Below are 18,676 nucleotides of genomic sequence, written 5' to 3'. Positions count from 1 at the left end.
GTATTTTAAAGGGAATAATGATGCATATTTAAAAGGATGCTCTGCTGCAGTTTAGGCCATCATCACATGAGAATTCCTTATACACTGCACATGTCATTAACTGTCACTGAACACAGACATCTCGCCCTTTGCCAAACGGAAAGTCACCAGTCAAAATATCCACAATTATACGTCTAAAAGACTCCGTTTTTTTTCTAAATCACTTATATAAAGGTCAGAAAGACTCACCAAGTGTTGCGAAAAGTTTATCTCATTTGGAACAAAGAATTTGTATATCATACAGCCACCGGATTTAAAACATAAAACTAATTTGATTATTTCTTACATAAAGTATTTTGATTCGAAAATATAAAATCAGTGTACAAAAATGGCATTTAAACTATTTAAATTCAACATAGAAAATTTCCAAAAATTTCTTTAAAACCGCACATTCTATATTTGAAAAGTCTTTGACAGTTGGTATTCGACTGTCAGGGTGAGAAGTCTATGGAAAATAAAGAAGGATATTTACCCAAGAAGGCGAGAAGAAAGGAGATTGGTCCACATTGCAAAGACACCATTTGTTACAGCTTAAGCCTCGTTGGTCTAGTAGTAGCAAAGCTCGGCTGCTGAGCACAGTTCTAGGGTTTGATTCCCTCTTCTTTTCTCTGTCGATTCGCTCTTGGTACAGCAGTAGTCGTGGTCACGTTAAAGTGTCCACCGAAAGCACTTTGTGGATGTTAATAATAGTAAACTTTCATATAGCCCTAGTCCCATCACGCTATGAGAGTGAAGGAATAGTGAGTGCACCTGTGTCCAAGCAAATGCTTCGTGCACTATATGTCCTGCGCAGCTGACTGATCTCCTTATCTGAGAACATGTGCCCATCATCGGCTAGGAAAACATCATACTTAAAATAAAACCACTAAAATTCCTCATAAATATTTTATAATAACATTATTATCACAATTTCCTTAAAATAAATCATTGTTTGAAATTAATTTTGTAGCCTTTAGACACTGGGTCTTGCTCCATTTGAAAATTTTCCGTAGACAGACCGAAGGGTTTTAGAATCATATTGCCTAAATCTTTGAGTTTTCCTAACATTTCGGTTTTGAGTTTTTCGTTTTTTTCCTCTATTAATGGGGGAAGACGGATGGTAGCTTGCCTAGCCTCCTTGTGATCTGGGTCTAATTCTAAGATCTTTTTGAAATCTGCTAGCGCCTCATCGAATTTTTCTGTCGCCTCGTATGATTGAGCTCTCCTGAAAAATAATAATATTAATTAAGTAAAACACAATAGGCATGGTAAACGAAAAAAAGTTGTATTAGTAGTATTTTTACTTTTCTCTGACATACAAATAAAACCGGCCAAGTGCGAGTCGGACTCGCGCACGAAGGGTTCCGTACTATTATTTATAAAATGTTCCATAATTATAATACATACATACATACATTTATAACACATTCCATATTCTGTGAATATTTCAAGCATCTACGTGTTGCCGTTATCGATATCGAGCAAAAAATCACGTTTGTCGTATGGGAGCCCCCAAATAATTTTATTCTAGTTTTCTGTATTTGTTGTTATAGCAGCAACAATAATACATCATCTGTGAAAATTTCAGCTCTCTAACTATCACAGTTCATGAGATACAGCCTGGTGACAGACGGACGGACGAACAGACGGACGGAGGAGCGAAAACAATAGAGTCCCGTTTTACCCTTTGGGTACGGGACCCTAAAAACGAGGATGCCACACGATTGAATTTTGTGTTACGTAACTTTTTTGGTACTACATAACCGTCACGAGCTTACTCTCAACCTTGGTTGCATTATATCTTAGCAAATATATATTTTTACACGCTTTTTATTAGCTTCACCTGTATGTTTGTAACCGACTTCTTTGGGCGCGATTTTGACCCACTTGAAACGGCCAGATTTCGTTCAAACTTTGTAGATTTATTGAGGACCGATGACAATACAATAATTTGATAAAATAATTCCATTTTTAACCGACTTCCCAAAAAGGAGGAGGTTACACATAAACATCGATTACTCCGAGGTTTATAGACCGATTTACGTGATTCTTTTTTTGTTCGACTCGGAATAGCTGCCAGTTGGTCCCATAGTCATCAGGTCAGGATCTGATGATGGAAACCCTGAGAAATCGAGGGCAACCTTCAAAAGTTGTAGGCATACATAGGGTAAAAACTTGACACTCAGGTGTACGCCTAAAAGCACTATTCAACTGTGAAGATTTGGAGCTGACTTGATGATGGAGACCAGAGAGGGTCGAGGGAATTCGACAACTGAATATGTAAACTACCTCGTGTTTGGGCTTAAATTATTTGTATTGACAAGACCTTTGCAACAGTGAAGGTTTGGAGCTGACCTGATGATGGAGACCAGAGAAAGTCGAGGGAACTCGACAACTGAATATGTAAACTACCTCGTGTTTGGGCTTAAATTATTCGTATTGACAAGACCTATGCAACAGTGAAGGTTTGGAGCTGACCTGATGATGGAGACCAGAGAAAGTCGAGGGAACTCGACAATTGAATATGTAAAATACCTCGTTTGGACTTGTATGGATAGTGACAACTATTCATATCACTGTAAAGCTTTAAATAAATAACCTTTTTACAAAAAAATTAAACCGACTTCCCAAAACACTAAAAAGCAAAAAAAAAAATAATTTTAGGTGCATCGGCCTAGAAGTCGGTGGCAAAATTAACTTAGTAACATCCATTAGACACCGACTTCTAGGCTTTTCAATTTGCAAAATATGATTTTTGTTAATTGATATAATTTTTATCTATAGTCGATAAGGTAAGAAAATTAATTAAAATTTTCTAGAATTTTTCTCTACAGTCGATAAGGCAGGACTCGATGTTAATTTTTATTTCCAATAATTATCTTTAGCAGTTTTCTGTAATATTGACAATTTTTTGTATACTAAAGAGAATTTTAATTCTACAAAACAAATAATAGTTTTAAAACAAACTAAAAAGTAGAAAATAAATAATAGTTTTAAAAAAACTAAAAAAACACGCTTTTTATAGAAAAACGAACCAAAAAATAGAAAATAAATTTTAATGAATTTAAATTAAGAAAACAGTGTTAAAAATTTCAATGAATATAAATTAATAATAGTGTGAATACAAAAAAAAATATTTAAAAAAAGCGTGGGGTGCTTTTTAAGATATTATCGAAATGAAATTCACTGTACTCATATCTGTCAATAAAATATTTATAACTATTGACACCATGCACCCCACGCTTTTTTAAAATATTTTTTTTTGTATTCACACTATTATTAATTTATATTCATTGAAATTTTTAACACTGTTTTCTTAATTTAAATTCATTAAAATTTATTTTCTATTTTTTGGTTCGTTTTTCTATAAAAAGCGTGTTTTTTTAGTTTTTTTAAAACTATTATTTTTTGTTAAACTGGTTTGCCCTGGTAACTGAGTTGAGGAGGTCAGATAGGCAGTCGCTCCATGTGTCACACTAGTACTCTACTACATCCGGTTAGACTGGAAGCCAACCCCAACATAGTTGGGAAAAGGCTCGGGAGATGATGACTTACGCTATCAAATTCTAATTTTATCAAGATCAGCTTTATTCAACAGAGAAAACGTTATATTATTAATACTCCTTACCTGATATAAGCTTTAAGATATTTATCATCCAGTTCGATAGCTTTGGTGCAATCCTTGACAGCTTGAGCATATTTCTGTAACTTCATCCGTGCTGCACTCCTGTTGCAGTATAATATTGAACGCTGCTGAGAAAACTGCAGGGGGCACGTTCGTAACCCTGAAAAATTTAGAAGAAAATGGTTTATTATATATATTACTTATGCAGAAAAAAACTCGCGCACGAAAGGTTCCGTAGTATAAAACAGCAAAACACGTCTGTACAAGCCGACATGTTTTTTTTGAAACTCCTATAAATATTAATTTTACTAATGTTTTTAGTATTTGTAGTTATAGCGACAACATTAATACATCGTCTGTGATAACTGTCTGACTGATAAATCAACACTGTTATACGACATCTTTAAAATTACCAAATTATAAATGCCTGCAACGCAATAAGCACCTTCAACGAAACAAACGATGATTATTTTATTGTGTACTAGCTTTTGCCCGCGGTTTCACCCGCGTCCCGTAGCCGGATAGTGACAAAAACTATCCTAAAACCTTCTCCCGGGTCTAAGTTACCTCCCCTCTAATTTTCAGCCAAATCGGTGAAGCCGTTTTCATGTTATGTCGTGACACGGAAAGCGGGTTTCATTTTTATATTAGATATATATACAGACTAGCGTGTATCAAGACGCGCATGTTCAAACCTATGGCGGGGAGTCCCCCGTATCGTAAGTCTGTCGAGTCTTGCCTGTTTTGTAGTAATAAAGGAGATGGCAAAAAAAAACCCAGAGTCGACAGAAACCTCCCATGTATCATTGGATTCAGTATAATGTGTGGATTAAAAAAAGTTTTTCATATCATCCGAAAACCATGGGGTTCTCTTTTTATGATGGTTTTTCGATCAAGAATTTAGGTGATGAAAGAGTTTGCCTTCACTATTTGATGTTCATTAGATGTTTGGGATTTACAAAATTATTTTTTTGTTTGATGGGGTATACTTCCCACATGTTTCCACAGTCATCAGGTCAGGATCAGATGATGGAAACCCTGAGAAATCGAGGGCAACTTACGAAAGTTGTAGGCGTGCATAGGGTTAAAACTTGATGCTACGTTCACACGCGCGCCGCGCAACCCGGCGGGCTGCCTGGCGGGCTGCGCGGCGTGCAGCCCGTCGCGGGCAGGCGGACATTCAAGCTGTTCACACGCGCGCCGTCGTGTCAGTCAGTGCAAGAATGGCGAGCAGCGAGGATCTCGGTGTTGTTGCTGTCATAGCCTTTGGCTTAACTTATTTTTATTGGAAAAATAATCAAAATGATGAACGACGTTAACCATTCCGCCATGTTGTTATCTTCGATCGTAGCGACTTTTTTAGAACGTTTAATCGTCACGAAAGCGCAGGAGAGACTGACTGCCCGCGCGCGTGTAAACAGTCGCCGGGCGCCCGCACATTCATCCTTTGAACTTTGCCAAAAAACCGACACTCGACCGATTCGCGGCGTTCACGGGCACGGCCGCGTTCACGGGCTCGGGAGTACCGTTTACACGCTCGTGAACGTGACTGTGCCCGTTGAATGTCGATTTGAACGCGCGCGTGTGAACGTACCATGACACTCAGCTGTATGTCTATTCAGCACTATACAGGAGTGGAGGTTTGCAGTTGAGTTGATGATGGAGACGAGAGAAGATCGAGGGAACTCGATGACTGAATATGTAAACTACCTCGTGTTTGGGCTTATATTATTCGTATTGACGAGAACTTTTCACTAATGCGGATAGTGACCCAATAATAATAATAAAAAAAACTTTTTATAAAAAACACTGAATTCTGGGCTGATGCTCCTAATAATAGTTTTTTTTTTTTCATCATTAACCTTTGCCAGTTATGAAACTTGCACATAGCTGGGAAACCTCTCCAAGTACATAGATAAGGCCGGTGTTTAATCGTTTCTGGAGTGGTTCATGTCAATAGTGCAATGGGTAGAGGTCAAAATCAAGATCTTTTAATCACCAGGCAAACTCTGTAACTATAGGGATATTAATATTGGCTTGTATAATATTAGTATACCTTGTTTTTTATGTGCCTTGACGTAAATAATCTTAAAAATCAACATAAATTCAACATAACCCATTTTTGTAAAAAATAATATAGCTCCTATACCCCATGGATTACAGACTGGATTTTTTGGCACCATCAAAGGTCTATAATAATGAACCCATTGGTACCCATTTCGTTGCTGTCGATTCTGGGTTTTTTTTCTATGAAAATTTGGCCATCTCCTTTCTAGGATTAGCAAAATCAATTAGAACATTGCATGCAATCTATCTATGACATAAAATACTCTCTGAGGATTTCAAAAACTAATCTTTCTGTTGTTCTGTTCATCTGATAGGAGACCTTTGACATTAGTTTCATATTACTAAATTACTAGCCAATTTTCCATGGTTTCACTCGTGTACTGTAAATTATAGCCTATGTTACGCGGGAAGAGAGTAGCTTTCCATTGATGAGATGTCCATTGCAAATAAACCAACAAAAATTCAAATTTTAGTCTTCATTATTTTAACATAGCTTTCAAATTTCAATCTCTTATCCCAAAACCAATGCATGGATTAGTTCTTAAAATCAGCAGTAAATCGAAAAAACATAGAAAACCTACCTTCAGTATACTTCTCAATGCTCCTCTCATAATCACCAATCTTAAACGCTTCGTTGCCACACTTCTTCAACTCTTCAGCTATAATCTTCCGTTCTTCCTTCTGGTCATCGGTGAGGTCCACTTCAGCGTCTTTGAGAGAAGTCTCGTCTATATCTGTGTCGCTGTCTGCTTTGGCTCCATCATCGGAATCCTTGAAGTCTCGGTCGAGGTCTTGGTCTTCTATGGTGTCGGAATGTGTTGGTGTGTCTGTGGAATGAGTTAGTCGATTGAGTAATAAATAATAATAATGGTGTGTTAGGCCACTTTCGGATGCTGCGGGTTGTTCAAAAGAGATGCCGCGGCCCTGGTACATAAAAGGCCTATGATGGAACACAACGGTGTTTAGTCAGTAAGAGTCTGACACTCCCTCACCGCTGCTAACCCACAGCGGGAGGGGTCATTTGATGATTTTTGACGTCAGAAAAAAAAAAAGGCCACTTTCAGATTGGACGGCTATTGTAAGGAGATCAGCCAGCTGCGCAGGACATATTATAGTTCACCAGCATTTGTGCAGACACAGGTGCACTCACTATTCCTTCACTCTCATAGCCTAATGACACTGGTGGATAGACGGAGAGAGATCAGGTGCAGGACCAATATTAACATACTCTCCCATACTGGGGTCTATCAATCATGATTTTAGTACTAAAATTTAGCACTTTAAATTGTTTTTAACTTAAAAAACAAATGATGTTTAAAAAATCTAACTTTTAACAGCCTTGCAAGAGAGGAGGAAATCAGATGTTGAATGTTAAGTAGATGCAAATCTTTACCTATCAGGATTGAGGAAAATGCTATGGTATGTGAAATGTTAATAATGGTTTAAAATTTGACAACACTGTTGGTGCAAAGGTTACTATGGCCGACAGACCAACAGATGGTCCCAGGCCCCAGGTTCTATTCCCAGTGTAGTTAAGATTTGTGAGATCAGCATGTTTGTTGGCTTTGGTCTAGGTGTTATAATATATCTTTATCTATCGCATATTTGCAGGTTAATTTTGGTTATATGATTGTGAATATGAGATTGCAAATTCCGTTCTGGGATTGAGTGTAGCAAACTTTGCTACAATGTTACCTTCCAATATGACTCATCCGTCTTCCAACACTCATTGTTTATATATAAACAAAGGGCCTAGTATTCTAGCACGTTTAATTAGTATACTTATTAGCATCGAAAAATGTTCATTTTCTTTAACGACTACGCCCAAGTGGATATGAAAAAAATTACAGAAAATATTACCGCTTGTGTGTGGTGCGTCCCCGGAAGCCTTAGGGAAGTCTTCAGCGCTCGTGCCGGGACTTATAACAAATTCTTCAACCGATTCCGTGGTATTTAGCGAAGTTTTTAAATCTTTTGTCAACTCATCTATAATTTCCTCGTTAGGTTGGCCCGTATTTTTTAACCTGTCCGACATTTTGAACTGTAGTGTTTATATTCTCGAAGTTTCAGACGAATTTAGTAGAATTTATATTCGAGAAAAAAAGGAAAATTAGAAATTTCTAATTATTTTGACTTCACAGTACGATGCAATTTTGACAAGTATGTGCGGAAATTGCGTTCCAGTTTTCATTTATGCTATCTTGAACTTTTCGAGTTTTTCTGGAATAGTCTGAAGCTAAATATTATTATTATCGTTTATTATGTCTATAAAATGATCTTATTATAGGGAAATATTAAAACTAAGTATCAAAATATTCATCCGCATCGCTGTCAGCTGGGATCGTGCCCAAAAGGCTGGCTGCATTGCCACGCTGGATGGCAATGCATATCCTTTGACCGAAGTATAGGCCAGCCCTTTGGTCACGAGTGGACTCCACTAATCGCTTACTAATTTCTCGAAAGAGTCTGTGGGCACTTGGGCCCCATGGTCCCAGGGTTTCAACCCCAAACGGCTCAAAAATGCAATTGCCGGTGAGGTTTACATATTTGTGCCGCTTGAGGTTTTCCGCGGCTGCAGCAGCTGCACCGACACAGCTCGCCTTACTGGGAAGGTGGGAAGGAATTATATAGTATTTATTTTTATTATCGTGTTCGTGTATATGTGATTTTTAATGCATTATTATGATAAAAATAAGTCTGTAAGTATGTCACAAGAAGGTAAGAACTGTGTTAGTTAATAACAGAGTAATATAACTTAAGAATTTGTTTCTCGATTATTTTTGTTTTTTTTTTTTATTTATTACCTGTATTTAGATTTTTTGTTAAAGAACTAACATTTTCAAAGTTTAGGGTATGGAACTCAACATTTTACGTTTAGTTATTTATTCGGAATCTAACAAACTAGGAAATTCAAACTTTCCTGGAGGTCTATCTGAGATACTACAAAGTTACAAGTAGAACATTTTATAATCTGATAAGTGCATAAGACCTATTTAATGCTTAATAATTGAAATAAAATAATAACTTTCTATAATTTTACTTATTCCCATTGCAATAACAAAACGTGACGCCAACGTGAAAACGTCAATGTCAGGTGAAAAGGTTTTCCATTATACGCAGGAACTACAGCACCAAATACAGCACTATTTTTTGTAGAAACGCAAAACAATAATGTTGATAATTAAGTTTTCCTATTTTCAAAAGCCATTCATATAAATTACGTTGCGGAAGGGCATGTATTATTTAGACTAAAATACGTATGCTTGTGTGATATTTGTGTTGTTATCATTTTGAACAATTCAGGTGATTTGACATTCAGTTCAAAGTCAAACACGGAACGCATCTTGTGTAACCTAAAATTCGTAAGGTCAAGAATAAATTGTGAAATTATCATATTTTTATTAACATAAATCTGTTAGACGCTATCTCACTGAATTACTTAATACACAGGGGTGCGGTGCGGAGTGATTCAGCGTTTTAAAACCCTCCAGTGGCTTCGAAATAGGACAAAATGTTACGGAATTTTATGAAACATTTGTCAACGCGAAATCTACGTTGTTCGCTAAAGAACAACGCTGTAACATCGAATTTCGCGAACCAGAGGAGCATAGCGCCTTTATCGACGACCGAATTAGCGTTAAAAGATGAAAAGTAAGTCAATATTTATTGTAATTAGTCAATACCACGTCATATTTGTAATTCAGAGTTTGTTCAGTTACTTGTTGATTTAGCGTCAATATTTGTGGACAAATATTAGAAATACCTGGTCATTTTGTACCTTTGCCAACTATTTCATATACAGATATTTATATATCACTGCTATCATAATCTATTTAGCATTTTCTTAGCTATTTTAAGTGTAGCTTCCTGTTTTACCTGTTGCTTCTTATCATAAACTTCAGTTTTCTTGAAACAACTGTTTACTATGAATTTTCACACTAAAATTACAAAGTAAACAGTTCTCATTAGAAAATATATATATATTTATCTAGTCTGAACATGGTCTATTATTGGGCCTAAGTGCCTATCAATTAATATAAAGGGTCTACTCCCTTTAATGCATGTTAATTTTAGGATTTCTCAATAAATACAGAAAAAACACTTTTGAAAAATCTAGAAACACATATTCATATCAATTTTTCATTCTTAGATTAGATACTTAAGTTGAATCAAATTCAGCAATTTATTACATCATACTTAGCCTTTTCCGTATGAAATATGTTGAGGTTTAAACAAACACCATAAATATAATGTTAGAAATATAAATAGCAGAAATAGAGTACAAAAGTACAAAGTTATCATGTATTTAAAAAAATTAGTTAAGATTATTAATGCATAATATAATTCTTTTTTGCACCCTTTGGTTCTGAAACTACTGAGCCGATTTGAAAAAAAAATCCACTGTTAGAAAGCTAGACTGTTCCCGAGTTACATAGGTTTTATCCCGGTACGGACAGTAGTTCCCACGGGACGCGGGTGAAACCGCAGTAAACCAGCTGTGTAATTATACAGTCATGAACACATAATTAAAGACACCCCCAACTTGAAGTGAAATAAATAGTTATGGTACTGATGAGCTTAAGCACGGTATAAAATCTAATGTAATTATTATTAAAACAAACATTACATTGTGTTCTTTAAATTAAGGACAAAAAATATTAACTGTCTTTAATACTTTAAATAAAAGTATTTATGGTAACTGAACACTAACTTTTATAGCGGATACTTGGCTGGTCAGCTAATTAAAGACAGTAAATGCTTACTTAAGAAAAAAAACGGAAGATATAGAAATAGTCGCCATACTTTTTTTTAAGTGAGTAAAATATTTATGAGAACTCAAATTAGGTAATAATTTAGGTTCCCTTCATTAACATTTTCCATTTTAGTCCAATCAATACGACTAAAACAAAAATTCTGGTAAGTAAAATGTTTTAGGCTTTTTTAAATAAAGTTTCATCATACGGATTCATTCATACCACTTGAATTGTAATAAGAACATGGTAATAAAATTATTATTAAAGATGCCTTGTTAATGCACTAAAAAAATCAAGGTTTGAGAACAACTGGATACCGACGTCAAGGAAAACTTATCCGCATTAACAGACTTCACGGTGGTGTTATAACGAAAATAGAGAACCATTAATATTATTCGGTACTGTTTTTTCGGAGTCATTTGATGCTAAAAGGACGAAAATTGTGTCTGCAGAACTTTAAGATAACAGTCGGGTCGGGAAAACCTGTAGTGCAAAGTGTTTCGGAAGATGTTACTTTTGGAAAAGCACCGCACGTCCATACTGTAGTTGGCGTTTTCTAGCAAAGGTGAAAGTTACTCTGAACAAGTATTGAAAAATGATTTTTTTATCTGATAAAACAAAGGGATTTGAAGAATTCTAAAAAAATAATTGATTTTAGTCACTTCCAAAACATGTGATGTAACCAAAGTACACCAAGAAAGTTCTCAAACGTAGGAGGCGAAAATGTTATAGTGTGGGCTGCTCGCCACTGTTTAGTGTAAGACCCTTCAGAATGGTATTATTAAAAATAGGCGAATTCAAGTACTATAATATTTCATAAACAAGCATATCGTTATAAGCTAAGCGTAATTTACCATTAGGACATTCCAAATAAGAAAAGCTCTTAAAAACACTGCAAGGGTAGTAAAAATGACTCTTTAATCTGGCAACTTATGGCGGCTTTGGTTTGGCCTATTGCTAATCCAATGAAATAAAAACTGTTAATAGGCAAAAATACTATGGCAATAAGTTGTACATGGAACATCGATCAATTTTACACAGATTTTAATTAAGCATGGAAGAAAATCTCCTTAGCGACTTCTACAAAACTGACCGCTTGCTCCTTCAGGGATGTCGTACGGTTATTGAGGTAAAATGAAATAAACCAAATATTAAAACATATTGGAATGTTTAATTATAGTGTAGGGAATGTTGTTGTAGAAAGGTAACTACTATTTCTCCTACTCCCTAACTTTTTCTTCCTCTTTTTCTCCTGTCTTTAATTAGATGGCAGGTTTCGTTATGGATCATACCGCCCGGGATTCGGATAAAGCGAAAAAAAACTAGGTGCGGGGGATTATTAAATATAGTCATTAGTTTTAACATTTCACAATGCCTTCTTAAATATTTTAAAATAGAAAAGAAAGTTCCCACGGCAATTTAAAAAAAAGAAATACAGATGAAATGCCCCGGTAAGTTAAGATTCCAACAGTGTCTTTAATTACGTGTCCATGACTGTATATCAAAAGAAATACCTATAGTTGAATTACTTTATTTACTTCTTACAATGTTATCTTTAAGGGATTGTTCACACCAAACGTATTGTCCGCCGCTTACTGTGAGTATACTCACTGTCTGCCCCAGTGTGAACGTCGACTCAATCTGCAGTAAGCGTACTCACCAAACCGACAATAAGCTATAGCGTACGATGCGCTACATGTGTGAACAAAAGAATAGGCTCGTGTAGGTTCACACTAGATGCGTACGCTGAGCGGCTGACTATTCTACACATAAAAGAGCTCAGTATTTGAACCCCCCAATCTTCATACATAACAGATGCTATGTCTTCCCAAGCGCATCTTCGTAAGTTTCTATCACTAAATTCTTCTGAATTCGCATTCCAAATACATTCTCTAGAATGTACTTCTGCAATAAACTTTTCGGTGTCGAACATCGCGAGGTGTCACGTGTCACGTCTGTCCTCATTGAAGTTTGTTTCTCGAGCGGCGGAGCGGCGCTATTCGGTAACTGCGTCCGCGTAGCCAATCCGCGTCCGCCGTGCATAGTCGCGTAGTAAAATAATCGGCCACTGAGAGTCAGCGACAACAGACGACGTAATAGCGTATAGTCGGTTCGGTGTGAACAACAATTTCAATATATATGGAAAAGCAATAAACTGCGTAACGCGCGCTCACAGTCAGCGGCCGACAATACGTTTGGTCTGAACGATGCCTAAGATATTAGTACTTATGAATAAATATTGAAGGTTATTTATCAAGTTGATGATAAAATTAAGATTATTATGTTTGTAGAAAATACTCAAAGCGCACAAATACTCTTAAAGATTATAATATTTACTGTTATCTACATCCTGTAAGATAAACAATATATGTATTGGCTATTTTTAACCAACTAAGTCTCAAGAAAACGTAAATATCTGATTTTCTCAAAACAACTGTTTAATTTTAAAATTGTATGTATACATTGTCTGTAAAATTAGGTCTTAAAAAAACGAGATTCTCAGTATGAATAAAAAGTACCCTATATTACTGCTAAGTTTCATCAAAATGCATCCAATACTTTTTGTGTTATAGAGGAACAAACAGCCATACATCTATACAAACTTTTGCATTTATAATATTAATAGTTTTTTTTATTACTTAGTAACTTCATTAACTTATATAATATACGCATGCAACAAAGTGTGTGCTAAGTATGTATGCAGATGGATGGAGAGGAAGAGGAAGACCTAAGAAAAGATGGATGGATTGCCTGAAAGATGACATGAATATAGGGCTGCCATCCGTCCGGGTTTCCCCGGATTTGTCCTCGTTTGGAGGCCGTCCGGGGGCCGTCCGGGCGGGGTTTCAAGAAGTGTCCGGGGAAAACCCGGACACTTTTCATGTAAGGAAGCACCTCATTGAATTTAAGTATATGTTAATAGTAAATGGATTACAAATTAAGTATTATTTTGTTTTAAAAAAATCGTACTCGTTCGGGGAAAAAATGCGAATTACGCCAAATGTCCGGGTTTTTCAAATGTTTGTCCGGGTTTGGCGAAATTCGAGATGGCAGCCCTACATGAATAGGAAGGGAGTGAGTGTCAGTATGACGAGTGACAGGGGAAAATGGAAGAGGATGACATATTGCGCCGACCACAAGTAAAAACAGGGCAGGAGGAAGAACTTCACTAACTTTCTTAAAAAATAGGTTCTCAGTTATACATGTAAACGTATTTTCGTAGGCGATTATCTCACGTTTGGCTGAACCGATTTTGATTCGGTATTGTCAGATTTTGGCAGGCATATTAATGAATTCGATTTTATTTATTTCAGAGTAAAAGTCACGTTCGTCTTATACGACGGCAAACGCTTAGAGACTGAAGCTAAAGTCGGCGACACACTACTCGACGTAGTTGTTAACAATGACTTGAATATCGAAGGTTATGGCGCGTGTGAGGGTACCCTTACATGCTCTACCTGTCACGTAGTGCTAAAACCGGATGACTATAATAGGTAAGTTGCACAGTGTAAAGAAAGATGAGCGGAGATGCCGAAATGCAGCAGTGGCTGCGAGATTGTTTGCGCAAGTTACCGCGGCGCTGGTACATAAAGGGCTTAAGAAGGAACATGGTGGGGTTTAGTCAGTAAGACTCTGACACTCCCTCACGCTGCACCCACAACGGGAGGCATCGTGGCATATTTTTTTATTGGATATCATCAAATGACTGCAGCGTGAGGGAGTGTCAGACTCTTACTGACTAAAACCCACCATGTTCCTTCTTAAGCCCTTTATGTACCAGCGCCGCGGTAACTCCCGCGAACAATCCCGCAGCTCCGTTATGACACCTCCGCTAGTCATTTTGTTTTATTATATTGAATGATTATCATCATCATATCAGCCAATTGGCGTCCACTGCTGATCGTAGGCTTCCCCCAACGACCGCCAAAATTGAATGATAACTGTCTAAAAATATACATATAACTACTAACTTCCGCTAGCAATATATTTTAGAACTAGCTGTTTTCTCGCAGTTTCTCTCGCGTCCCGTGGTAACTACTGCCTGTACCGGGATAAAATATAGCCTGTGTTACTCGTGGATAATGTAGCTTTCGAATGGTGAAAGAATGTTTCTGTATTTTTCTCGGTTCTGTAGTTTTTAAATGTATCCGTTACAAACAAAAACTAAACATTTTTTAAATACCGGAAACTGTATTCTAGCTTATTTGAAATTCTAAAAAGATTTCTGAGTAGTCTGATTTATACTTCGGAATAAACAATACCGTATGGTATTATCAAGTCCTTTTTTTATTGAGACACGGGACTAGTTTTTTTTGCGCATTGTATAATTAAATGTAGGTTCGTATATTTTGTGAGTTTTTAAGATTATTTTATCGTCACGGGATCCTACACACTTATTTATAAAGTATTTTTTTTTTATTGTTTCATGACGCCAAGTTAACCCCTCCGCTACGTTTGTTGGTTGTGCGCTCGCCTCGCGATAAATTGAAAAACTGCTGAGAGAATTTTCATGAATTTTTATTTTAATAAAACATTTAAAAAATACCAAGATATAAGGCATTAAAAGGTTGAGTGTGGGGGTCTGTGACATCACGCCAACGTATTTTTAGGTACTTAATAATGACGTAATATAAAATTAAAACGTGTTGTGTCTTCGTTGTTACATATTTATTTGTGAGAGAATTTGTTGAAAGGTTCTTCTTACCTACAGACAGACATGTGTTGCTGGGGAGTTTGTTGCGCCGCTTCTTCTGCAAAAACACATAGGAAGTGGTGAAGGGTGGGCGTTTTGGGGGCTGTCTTATGTAAAGGAGATTGGGCAATAATGTATGAAGTTTGGTCCAAATGTCCACCACGAACGAGACCTATATAATTAAATAGTCCACTTGATTTAGAGTAACTTTTACTAAGAAAGTAAAAAAAAAACAATGCCAAAAAAAAGTTATAGCCAAAAATGTATTCTTAATTTTCGGTAGTTTTTGTATGTTATCATTATTATTTTTTATTTTATTCCACTTCCATTTCCGCACTTTATCTTAAACTAAGATGAGTAAGACACATTTGCATATAAACAGCCCATTTTTTTGCCCGATTGATGTACGAATCACTAACCAATTGAGGCGCCAGAAGTGCTTGAATATACTCAGCGGTTCCTGGATCTAAGAAAGTTCGATGTAACTGGTGGTGTCTTCTCTCTGATAATTAACAATTCTATTTTGTCAGAAGTTACAAAAAGTTCGAAAATCGAACATCACGAAAAGTAATTGAAAAAATGAAATTGAAAAAATCTACAAAATGTTTTATTTGATTTTGCTATAACTTTTTTCTGGCATTATATATTTTTTTACTTTCATAACAAAAAATGTTCTATATTTAACGGGCTATCTAGCCATATAGGTCTCGTTTGTGGTGGACATTTGGACCGGAATCGCCCATTGTCCTTTCTAACGTTCGAAAAGTGCTGTTTTGCAGCCAGGTTGGAATAAACGAATTTAGATTTTTTTTTAGAAAAGAAACAAATAGGTATTAGAAAAAAAATGTAAAGACGGACTCATTTAAAAAAAATAAATAATTACCATGCCTATTGTATTTTCGTTATTTTTTCCAGATTACCAGAAGAAGCCTGCGACGAGGAACGAGATATGTTAGACTTAGCATACGGTCTGACAGACACCTCGCGGCTCGGCTGTCAGATCACTCTAACCAAAGACATGGATGGTCTAGAAATTAAAGTACCAGAGACAATCAATGATGCTAGGAGTTGATAGCGTGTTTAAAACGGTGCTTGTAGTTTGGAAGTTGCGCGACAGTTGCGCAACTGTTGGGCGATTGTTGGTTGATAGTTGCTCAGCAGATGACCTATGATAGTTTGATGAGAGTTGCTCAAGACTTGGTCATGTGTTGGTTGATAGTTGCTCTGCAGTTGAGTTACTGTTGCGCCATAGTTGTAACTAGAAAATACTTCAATTGCAAGCACCAATATTTTACATTTGAAAAAATAACATAACAGTTTCAAAATATTTCAAAGGACAAGTTAAACTGTAGGTCCCGGCTGTCATTGAACATCCTTGGCAGTCGTTATGGGTAGTCAGAAGCCAGTAAGTCTGACACCTGTCTTACCAAGGGGTACTGGGTTGAGGAGGTCAGATAGGCAGTCACTCTTTGTGGCGCACTGGTACTCAGCTGCATCCGGTTAGACTGGAAGCCGACCCCAACATAGATGGGAAAAGGTGACTAAATAAATAAAAAGTTTTTTTTTAATATCTTGTTATGTTTTTCTTTCAAATGGAAATAATTTAAAGGCGAATTTGATTAATGTCCACCCTATGACTATCAAAGTATTTATTTAGTTAAAAATAAATTATTTTAGACAAATGGGTGTCGATTTATAGCTAGTTATTCCTTGGGGTACATATAAGTTAAATCTAGAGTTTTTGAAAAATATTACTACTCAATGTAAAATATTTTTCAAAAATTCTAGATTGATTAAAAAAGAAGATTATTTAGATAAGTACCTCATAGTTTAGACAAGATTTATTTTTTCACAAAATATAGAAATTAAAAAAAATATGTTATATATATACAGGTTGTTACAAAAGTTACTGTGTAGTGTACTTTTATAACAGCCTGTATATAAATTATATAGTTGTTAAAATATAGTGTAATTAAATTGTATTTGCTATTAAAACAAGCAGTGTTATAATTTTCTTCTCAAAATCAAAAGTCATTTATTCAAATTAGGCTGCTAAACAGCACTTTTCGAAAGTCACAAATTTACAAAAGACAGCCCCCATAACGCCCACCCTTCACCACTTCCTATGTGTTATTGCTGGGAAGAAGAAGTGGCGCAACAAACTCCCCAGCATTTACAGAAATTTTCTAAACTAGCTTCTGCCTGCGGTTTCACCCGCTTCCCGACGGAACTACTTCAAAAAGTGACCTGTATCTTATTCTGATGTATAAACTACGTTACTGCAAATTTTCATAAAAAATCCATTCAGCCGTTTGTGCGTTTATAATACAAAATAACATTGCTTGTTTTAAATATTATACCCAGTTTAGAATAATTTTACAAATAGATACCAATCTTATTTTTTTTCATTTCGCTCTTAAATGTGATTGTATTATTTTGTTCTATAAATACTAAATTCCATTATTCGTAATGACACGGGAATAGAATTCCAAGACTTTATGTACAATTTAAGGACCGATGAATATAAAATGAATTATTATGTTAAAATATTCCTCTAGTAAACTCTAGTTTATATTGCCCAAGAAATAACAAAAAAAAACATAAACGTCAATTTTCCTTCAAACGAGTTTTTACTGTTGTTGCCGTTTTTTTTTTTGTAAAAATTATACTGTTGTAGCCCGTAGGTACCTATATTTTGTCATTTTTTAATGTTTTCAATTGAAATTGCGTACGTTATTTTTTAAATTTTAAATGAAATGTTTTTGATGGTTATAAGATATTTCGAAGTTAATAAGTCATTAAAAATTACTTTGAGGTATGTTGACGCAGTATACATATATGATGTTAACTTAGGTAAAACATTACAAAAAACTGGCTACACTACTGGTTTGTATGTTTTTACATGAAACCGTTTTGGACCGAAACGGCAGCATCTCGTACAGTCGCCCTCAGATATCGACCGATTTCATGCAGTCGCTGCAAGTGCGGTCGGCAGTTGCAGTCGGCAGCTAGTTGTCAAAACGCACTATAAAGGACAAAGCTATTCTTTGTATGGAATTTGGGCTCAATGTTGCCCACAGTAACTGCATAGTATATTATGTTTCATAGGCTTATATTAGGGCTTTCCGGGTTTCCTCGGGAATAATGTAAGTAAAGGCTTTGTAATAATAAGTAACTGTTCTTGTGGAAGATTAGAACCAGTTTTCCTCGGGAAACCTGGGGCCGATTTCAATTCCAATTTCGTGTTGAGAGTGAAGCAAAGAATCTATTTTGACCACTCCCACTACTGGGCAAATGGCTCAGGCTTTGTAAAGTGACTACCTATGGAGAACATTTGAACCGGTTTTTTCGGGACCTCTGGGATCAATTTGAAAAATATTTGGATTTCGTGTTTAGAGCGCACTAAGGAACCCCCTGGAACTACTCCCACTGTTGGGCAAATTTTGAGCCCAGACCCTGGCATTGTCCTTTATTCTTTACATTATTAGTATGGTGTCAGAAAAATAATGTTATGGGCAG

General features: G+C 36.0%; 2 protein-coding genes across 3 annotated transcripts; one reads left to right on the top strand and one right to left on the bottom strand.

The window, feature by feature from the left end:
• Window positions 1-910: 910 nt before the first annotated feature.
• LOC124644258 (tetratricopeptide repeat protein 1-like) lies at window positions 911-7,895 on the bottom strand. The gene is made up of 4 exons (XM_047183515.1): window positions 7,571-7,895; window positions 6,292-6,537; window positions 3,647-3,803; window positions 911-1,243 (listed from the first exon to the last, which is right to left on the bottom strand). The coding sequence occupies exons 1-4, from the start codon at window positions 7,743-7,745 to the stop codon at window positions 964-966; spliced, it is 858 nt and encodes a 285-aa protein (XP_047039471.1). The 5' UTR covers window positions 7,746-7,895; the 3' UTR covers window positions 911-963.
• A 1,002-nt stretch (window positions 7,896-8,897) lies between these two features.
• On the top strand, window positions 8,898-16,598 carry LOC124644269 (adrenodoxin). 2 transcript variants are annotated; one of them, XM_047183533.1, is made up of 4 exons: window positions 8,898-9,072; window positions 9,161-9,361; window positions 13,779-13,958; window positions 16,073-16,598. In XM_047183533.1, the coding sequence occupies exons 2-4, from the start codon at window positions 9,222-9,224 to the stop codon at window positions 16,227-16,229; spliced, it is 477 nt and encodes a 158-aa protein (XP_047039489.1). In that variant the 5' UTR covers window positions 8,898-9,072; window positions 9,161-9,221; the 3' UTR covers window positions 16,230-16,598. The 2 variants fall into 2 exon arrangements, with proteins under 2 accessions (XP_047039489.1, XP_047039488.1); XM_047183532.1 differs by having other exon boundaries at window positions 8,899-9,077.
• Window positions 16,599-18,676: the final 2,078 nt, after the last annotated feature.

This window comes from Helicoverpa zea, chromosome 29, assembly GCF_022581195.2.
Source record: "Helicoverpa zea isolate HzStark_Cry1AcR chromosome 29, ilHelZeax1.1, whole genome shotgun sequence".
In the NCBI taxonomy this organism is placed as follows: Eukaryota; Metazoa; Arthropoda; class Insecta; order Lepidoptera; family Noctuidae; genus Helicoverpa; species Helicoverpa zea.
This window is presented reverse-complemented; position numbering and strand designations above follow the sequence as displayed.